General features: G+C 43.8%; 2 protein-coding genes across 5 annotated transcripts in view; one reads left to right on the top strand and one right to left on the bottom strand.

Moving 5' to 3' along the window:
- The first annotated feature begins 1,294 nt into the window (after positions 1-1,294).
- Positions 1,295-6,963, top strand: OPN1SW (opsin 1, short wave sensitive). The gene is made up of 5 exons (XM_045388425.3): positions 1,295-1,653; positions 1,937-2,105; positions 2,430-2,595; positions 3,228-3,467; positions 4,449-6,963. Exons 1-5 carry the CDS (start codon positions 1,299-1,301, stop codon positions 4,566-4,568), a joined length of 1,050 nt encoding a protein of 349 aa, XP_045244360.1. The 5' UTR covers positions 1,295-1,298; the 3' UTR covers positions 4,569-6,963.
- The window catches only part of CALU (calumenin), a 33,842-nt gene continuing 30,997 nt past the window's right edge, over positions 5,665-8,509 (bottom strand). For all 4 annotated transcript variants that reach the window (XM_045388426.2, XM_005550712.4, XM_074035945.1 and 1 more), the window contains one exon: positions 5,665-8,064. In XM_045388426.2, coding sequence (XP_045244361.1) covers positions 7,960-8,064 — 105 coding nt within the window. In that variant the 3' untranslated portion in view covers positions 5,665-7,959. The remainder of the gene's footprint in view (positions 8,065-8,509) is intronic.

Here is an 8,509-nt window from a genome sequence, read left to right as displayed (position 1 = left end):
CCTTCTGTGGCTTCCTTCATTCCAGGAAATCTACCTTCAGGTGTTCTGGAGCCCCAAACTGTCTTCTGTCCTCTGACTCTTCAAGCCAAAAAAGGCTGGGGCTTTCTGCTCAAGTTCTAGCTATCCTGTGCCATTTTTACTCAGGAGTACACTCAGGGAAAAAACAACAAAAACAAAAAAACCCAAAAAACAATGTAGACGTTTCTTTTCATTGAAGAGTTGAGTTCCTTTCAGTTTCTGCCTGCTTTGGATACTTTAGGTGTTTTCAAAAAGTTGTTTTCATATTGTGTCCAGTTTACAATGCCTAAGGGTGCATTCATCTAATAAACCTTTCTGCCATTACTGGACCGTCCTTTCACTTTTTAACTTATTTATACCTAAAGCGTGTCACATTTAACTCATCTATATATTTATGATCTGCTGAGGTGGAAAAGATTCATTCATAAAGCCTAAAGTGTAGTACTGAGTACAAGTGCAGGTGGAACTTGTCACTGGGGTGGGCTGCACAGAAGAGGTCTTTGTGAGGTAGGCTGTGAGGGCTAGGTAAGACTTCAGTGAACAGACAGGAGGAAGACTGTGGTGACTCGTTGAGCTGAAGGTAGGGGTGGGCATGAACATGGCGTGAGGACAGTGAACAGACCCGCCTCCCTGGCTGGAGGTCTGAGTAGGAAAGGCACACTCTTTGAGTAGATTCAACACAAAGAAATGGAGGCAGCCTGGCTCAGGGATGCCCTAGACCTCTAGGCATTGTCAAGTTGCCTAAGTCCTGTTCCATCAAGGCTGTTTACTGATGTGCTTCCAGGGCACTCCCCACTCCCAGCCCTTTCCTCCAGCCCGAGGCTGGTTCCCAGCCTCTCAGGAGAATTAAAATGGGCACCTTCCACAAAGGGGCAGATGAGGTGAGGAAAACTTAACCGATACAGTTGTGCCAGAAGCCAAAACAAAAGGCGTGCCCTTTCTATAGCCCCATTAAAAGAACAGCAAAAAGGTGGAAGCATCTTCAGTGAATATGGGTCAGCACCTCCCAGACCTCAGGGAGTTCACTTCTATTCATTCCAGCACCCAGCATTGCATATCCAGATTATTTGAGCCCAATCTTATCCTCTGAAGAACACAATCAGCTTTGGGGCCACACAAGGTTTAGGTAGTGGTTTAGCGATTTCTAATCCCAAACTTTGTCCTTGGGAGGTTTAGGATTAGTATTGATCATTCACAGAGCCCAAGTGTTTTCAGAGGAGGGGTTTTCTGGGGTAGGAGGATCACCTATAAGAGGACTCAGAGGGGGGTGTGGGGCATCCATGAGAAAGATGTCAGAGGAAGAGGAATTTTATTTGTTCAAAAATATCTCTTCAGTGAAGCCGTGGGATGGGCCTCAGTACCACATTGCCCCTGTTTGGGCCTTCTACCTCCAGGCAGCTTTCATGGGCACTGTCTTCCTTGCAGGGTTTCCACTCAATGCCATGGTGCTGGTGGCCACAGTGCGCTACAAAAAGTTGCGGCAGCCCCTCAATTACATTCTGGTCAACGTGTCCTTTGGAGGCTTCCTCCTCTGCATCTTCTCTGTCTTCCCTGTCTTTGTCAACAGCTGTAAAGGATACTTCGTCTTTGGTCGTCATGTTTGTGCTTTCGAGGCCTTCCTGGGCACTGTAGCAGGTACTGCAGGGGAAAAGGGGTTACGGGAAGGCAAAGGTTGCTACTCCACTGGAGGGGGTCCTTAAAGAGGAGTCTGGGGGAAATGAGTCTGGTGCTTTTTAAAATACTGGGGTACAAAGCAACCCAGACTACAAGTTTGGCCAAAATAGGATGTTTGTGTCTTCACTCCAAATGTCAGTCCAGTCCTGTCTCTCTGTGCTTGCTCCACCCAATCTGTCTGCCACTCTGCCAGCCAGGCTGGGTGGGGCCCTGTCTACCCCATTATCCTCACATTTCACCACAGGTCTGGTGACAGGCTGGTCACTGGCCTTCCTGGCCTTTGAGCGCTACATTGTCATCTGTAAGCCCTTCGGCAACTTCCGCTTCAGCTCCAAGCATGCACTGACGGTGGTCCTGGCTACCTGGACCATTGGTATTGGCGTCTCCATCCCACCCTTCTTTGGCTGGAGCCGGTGAGAGTGCAGGGCAGCGATGCTGACTTAATTAGCTCAGGTTGATGTGGGTGGAAAGAGAGCTTGGGTATAACTATTTAATCTTTGACCTCTACTTTTTAAAGAGTTGTAGTATGAGGTGAAAGGGCAGTGGGAGACGAGTGCTAGCGTTTACTCTGCAGTTGGAATTGCTGTAGCTTCTCCCAGTCAGGACAGAAAACCCCACTGCTTGAAGTCTTTGGGCAGTCTCTGGGTTCTAAGTGGAGAACACAATCCAGGCATCTCAGCTCCCACTGCACTAACTCTTGTGGAGAGTCCAGTGAGCAAGTGTTTGGTCCTTTGCAGGTTCATCCCTGAGGGCTTGCAGTGTTCCTGTGGCCCTGACTGGTACACCGTGGGCACCAAATACCGCAGCGAGTCCTATACGTGGTTCCTCTTCATCTTCTGCTTCATTGTGCCTCTCTCCCTCATCTGCTTCTCCTACACCCAGCTGCTGAGGGCCCTGAAAGCTGTGAGTGGCATTTGATAGTCAGGGAGGAATGGGTTTGGGGCTCCACATGAGAAGGAAGAGTGCTCTGGAACATAAGATGCCTAGAAATGTCCATAGCCAGAGAGGGTATCTAAAAGCAGCAAAGGAAGTGGGAGGAGGGAGAATGATGGAGATCCAAAGGAACTAGGCCAGGAGATGGGGCAGAAAAGAGGCATTCAGAGTGGACGTCCCCTCCCCCATCCCATAGAAAAGTATCCAGAGGCCGGGCACAGTGACTTAACACCTATCATCCCAGCACTTTGGGAGGCCGAGGCAGGCGGGTCACCTGAGGTCAGTAGTTCCAGACCAGCCTGGCCTACATCGTAAAACGCTAAAATGCAAAAATTAGCTGGGTGCAGTGGCATGCGCTTTTAACCCCAGCTACTCAGGAGGCTCAGACAAAAGAATCACTGGAACCCGGGAGGTGGAGGTTCAGTGAGCTGAGATCGTACCACTGCAACTCCAGCCTGGGCAACAGAGCAAGACTCCAGTCTCAAAAAAAAAAAAATTAAAATAAAATAATAAAATAAAAAATTAAAAAAATTAAAAAAAAAAAAAAAGCATCCAGAGGGCCAGGAAAAAGAGGGATGTGATGCTCTCTGTCTTCACCCCAGGTTGCAGCTCAGCAGCAGGAGTCAGCTACGACCCAGAAGGCTGAACGGGAGGTGAGCCGCATGGTGGTTGTGATGGTAGGATCCTTCTGTGTCTGCTACGTGCCCTATGCAGCCTTTGCCATGTACATGGTCAACAACCGTAACCATGGGCTGGACTTACGGCTTGTCACCATTCCTGCATTCTTCTCCAAGAGTGCTTGCATCTACAATCCCATCATCTACTGCTTCATGAATAAGCAGGTAAAGCTCTCTATTCACATTCCTGTGGTCCAGAAGACCCTGGTTCTTCTTGACTTTTAACTCGGAGCACCCTGGACTCTACTCAGGTTTCTAGGAGTAGACGAGGGAAGCCACAAAACCCCTGAGGAGGTTGGGAAGCCCTTGGTAAGCACAGGGAGGAAGGCATGGTTATCAAGATGAGAAAATAGAACCCCAGAGGAAAAGAACTTGAGTCAGGAAAACGAAGTTGCTCCAAAGAACAGGATGAGCGAAAGCACTTTATTGAAAAACTCGTGCAGCAAACCACTATGGCACATGTTTACCTATGTAACAAACCTGCACATCCTGCACATATATCCTGGAACTTAAAAAAAAAAAAAAAGATTCCTCTGAATTTCCAGTCCTTTCATTTAATAAGTTCTTAATCATTTCCCTTCCAACTTTTAGCCTGCATGAGCATGTGTGAAGCACAGAAATCGTACCACATGCATAAATCTCTAAAATATCTTATCATCTGAAGGTACTGGGGGATTGCCTATCCCCTTATCCTGAAATCTGAGGTAATAAACACCAAACACCAAACCCTAAGTGGCAAAAACCCTACTTTCAGATGGTATTGTTTCCTCAATCCCAGAGGTAGACTCAAAAATAATTTGAAACCTCCCTGGATAGAACAGAATTGGCAGTCCTTTCCAGCTGGGAGCACCTGCTAGTAATGGAGGGGCCTCTGTTGGCAGTGCTTTTATGAAGCAGGATGGTTTGTGAATTTACGAACAGTGAGGTCTCAGACTTGACCAGAGTATTTAGGATTACCATAGACCCTGGAGTTGTTCTAGACTGGAATCTAGATAGTTTTGACGACGGGGAAGATAGATTCAGAACCATGTAAGGGCATTCTGGTACAAAGCATTGTGCAAGGCTTTGGTGATACACAGAATGAGGTCTTTTTCCCCATACTTCCTTGTCTGCCAAGGCTATCTCCAATTGTGCCTTTCTCTCCAGTTCCAAGCTCACATCATGAAGATGGTGTGTGGGAAGGCCATGACAGACGAATCCGACATAAGCAGCTCCCAGAAAACAGAAGTTTCTACTGTCTCGTCTAGCCAAGTTGGCCCCAACTGAGGACCCAATATTGGCCTGTTTGCAACAACTAGAATTAAATTTTAAGTAAGTTTCTATTGTCTCTGTCAGAAACCAAACTACTAAAAACACAAAAAAGATGGTAAGAGGAGTGATGGCAGTTTGGGGAGTCAATTTTTCATTTTCTTACTATTGCCTTCTTGCCTACAAAGCTACTGTTTCCACTGGGTCTATTTCAGACCACAAAAAGGCCATTTCAACAACCATCAGTTTCTACTCCTAAGTGGCACCATTCACAGCACTTGGAGAACTGATTTTTACATACAAGGCAACTAAAAAGGAATATGGCTTTAAGTTTTCAGTGTATGGATACTTTCCTTTTTAGTAACTTTTTTTTTTTTTCCTGCTGGGGACCCATTCTGAGATGATATATACTGAATTAGAACAAACTTAAGAAAACACCTTAGAAATGGGAAAGACATAAAGAAAAAAAACCCCCAAAAACAAAAAACCTTAGTGGTCCCAAATATGTTTGAAAGAACTTCTGGATAACTGCTACAGCTTTGGCAGGAACAGCCATGTCCACAAGCCCCTGAGCAAGCACAAATTATTCCAGGTGCTTCCTCCCCATTGCATTTGGCTAAACCTTTGTATTTGTCTTAAACTGTGTGTTTACTAAAGTTAATAGTTTAATTCTCTTGAGGTTCTCAAAATGAATTTGCATGTCTTAGTACCATTTGTAAACAATACCATAATGTTAAATAAAATTGTTTTACCTTATGCTCTATACTCTCCCTCCAGGCCCCCCAAAAAGAGCCTTTTTGAAATAAAAATCAAGATAAACGTGTGTGCACATTCAGAATCGCTTGTGTTTGGTATGAGATAATTATATAACGAGCAGCAGGTCTCTCCAGTTATACAGCCTAATGGAAGTAAAGAAAGGTCATGGCTCTGGTGAGAAGGATGCTAGAAAATACCAGAAAACAGGGAGAAAAGAATAACCATTTAGGAGAAGGCAGTGCTGTCTCTGAGTTTGGGAGAACTTCAAGGAGAGTTCCCTTTCTGACATTTTACAGCATCCATACTCCTAAGCTAGAGTTCTATTTCTTAGAAAATGAAGGTCATACATACCCCATAATGAATGTAAACAGTTTTATTTAGAAACAGATAGGTACCTGTTTGCATTGCAGAATATAAAACTTGGTTTACACTATAAAAAATAACCAATATCCAAATTCAAGAGAGCTAGCATTCACAGAACACACAATATGGGTGTGTAGCTACTGTTCACCAGCCTCAGGCTTGATTTAAACCAAAAAAAAAATCCAAAGGGATCATTCAAGATTACCGTACAATGCCTCCTGCTGTCTTAGCAGATTAAGGTTTGCTTTTCAAGTGCGTGATTTTAACATAAAGTCTGGGCTCTCTGCACCTAGTGAGGTGTGAGGCACTCTTGCCACACAGTTCACACTCACTTAACTAAGCCAGAGTTGGTAGGTTATTAAATTATCACTGGTCTTCTTAACAGTAAAAATGGGGAATCCAGAGGGCAGGAAATTTCCATTACCCTATATTGGGGCTAAACTGAAAAGAGTATATCCATTATCAAGAGCTCAGTACAAAGGCTGGGGTGAAGTTGCATGATACCTGGCTTTTTAACCATACCAGGGAGCCCACCTCAACATGACTGTGGAAGACCAAAGGATATACCTAGGTTCAGATTATAATAAATCACCCAGCACCACCTGAATGTATTATCCACAAAGATATAGCAATAATAAAGGTTATATATACATATATTTATCTTGGTAACCTGAGGGCTAAAAACGTGGAATACGATAATTCTTCTCAAGAGGTCCATCTGTAAGAAAGGGACCCAAAAGGACAGTGTTTGTGTTGCATAAAATATGGGTGAAGTAGAGTCGGGAACAGAGGGTGGTTTCTTTAGCTCTTTCCGCATCTCTCTCTCTGATAAGGACTGAAAACCTGTTGATTCATGATAAACTTTTCCTTTTTTTTTTTTTTTTTGGCAGTGGGGAGAAGGACAGAGGAAGAAATGGGGTATGATGGGTCAAAGGCAGGAAGGGTGAGCCATGGTCCTCAAACCAAAGAGCCCTCTCTGTAGGTCCTCTCATCTTTGAGTGTGAGCTCAAGCTCTCCAGCGGACACAGGAAGAGGCCTGGTAGTAAGTGGTTTGCATTGTGAGGTATGAGGATCCCTGGTAAATTCAGCAGCATGTGGTTTTTGGAAATCAGCCCACAAGATAAGAACACTGCAACCAAATTCATAACTAATACTGCTAATTTAACTATTGTCCAAAAGAGAAAGGAAAGAAGAAAAAAATCCCCACTATATTGGGAGGTTCTAGGCTTTCCTATAAGTTATCCAAATAGTCTTTTTTTAATCTTAGGGTTTCTTAAGAGAATTCCCATTCAGTGACCATTTCTTTTGTTAAAGGCACTTTCAATGACATGATTGGAAAGGAGTGAATTTTAATTGTGGTGAAACCAAGATTAATTCCTTGGCACACCCGGGAAGAAGAGGAACTGGATTGGGGCATTTACAGTGATTTCAACAGGCAAATAATTAAGTCGTGAGCATTTCAACAGATGCATACCGAGAAAAAAATGTTTGCCCTGAAAACACTTGTATTTTTCCTTTAGTTTTACAGCTGTTTCTATCTATAGCTCTGTAAAGAGATCACATTCACTACTTGATTGATTTTCAAGACACTGGCCCTAACTCTTCCCACTACAGCTGTGCTTGACAAAATTAGCCAACAGTCAGTACTACAAGGGGAAAAAGAAAATCAATTTGGGCCAAGCTTTCTTAGAGCAAAGGGATCTTTCCTTGCCCAGGTAATGGCAGGTTCAGTTGCTGGACGTGTAGCAACTGAATGTAGTATGTGGCCCCTACTATCTATGAAATGTTGGACTTTTTGATAGGCAAAACTAAGTGTTCTCTCTCTAAATATAAATTGTGGAGTATATATTTTTTTCCTTTCCTCTCTTCTGCACATTTCTGATTGATCTCAGGCTTACAAAATTAGTTAAGTGAGAATTATTAAAATCATATAAGGGGTTGAGAAAGAGTAAAGAGCTAATGTTTGTCTACATGTGTGAGTTGAGGATCTTGATCCTTCATATCATACTCCCAACCAGAGAACAAATACAAAAATAAACACGCCATGTTATACATAATACAAAGTGTAAATCTACAAACACAAGTGTACTAATAAGAGTTGTTCCTCAGAAGCACGGCTTCCCTCCAGTCCCTCAGAGAGGAGGAGGAATGGGGACGGGATGGTTTTCATTACGCCTTTTCATGTCTTAAAAAGTTTGTAATAACAGTCTCAGTAGCGCAAACAATTTCATGTGAAACCAGAAGCTGTAAAAATAAATTACTTTTGAGGAAATGAGGGTTCCTCCGCAGCTCAGAACTCATCATGCCGTACTAAGGCCTCCCCAAAATCTGTGGCCTGGCTGCCAACAAATAAGTCATACTTGTCAACGATCTCCTCCTTGGTAAGCTTGCCATCCTGAAATTAGAGATAGCAATGAATTGAAGCAGAACATATTTCCCATTAAAAATTCAGAAACACTGTTATAGAAGAATCGGGGTTAATCAGGAGTTAAGATTCTCACTTCTACTAAATTAAGTGTGAACTCAGCCCTCATTCCCCCCACATACATACAAAGAGGGAAGAAAAGAGCAATTACACATCCCCTTTTTCTTTTTTTGAGACTGAGTCTCACTCTTGTTGCCCAGGCTGGAGTGCAATGGCGCAATCTCAGCTCACCGGAACCTCCACCTCCCGCGTTCAAGTGATTTTCCTGCCTCAGCCTCCCGAGTAGCTGGGATTACAGGCATGCACCACCATGCCCAGCTAATTTTGTATTTTTAGTAGAGACGGGGTTTCTCCATGTTTGTCAGACTGGTCTCGAACTCCCAACCTCAGGTGATCTGCCTGCTTCAGCCTCCCA

Source organism: Macaca fascicularis, chromosome 3 (assembly GCF_037993035.2).
Source record: "Macaca fascicularis isolate 582-1 chromosome 3, T2T-MFA8v1.1".
NCBI lineage: Eukaryota > Metazoa > Chordata > Mammalia > Primates > Cercopithecidae > Macaca > Macaca fascicularis.
This window is presented reverse-complemented; position numbering and strand designations above follow the sequence as displayed.

Excerpts from the sequence above, each read along its gene's own strand:
- OPN1SW (XM_045388425.3), top strand. The coding sequence starts at position 1,299 with ATGAGAAAGATGTCAGAGGAAGAGGAATTTTATTTGTTCAAAAATATC. Across the intron at positions 2,596-3,227 it reads TGCTGAGGGCCCTGAAAGCT|GTTGCAGCTCAGCAGCAGGA; the intron begins GTGAGTGGCATT and ends TCTTCACCCCAG. Across the intron at positions 3,468-4,448 it reads ACTGCTTCATGAATAAGCAG|TTCCAAGCTCACATCATGAA; the intron begins GTAAAGCTCTCT and ends CTTTCTCTCCAG.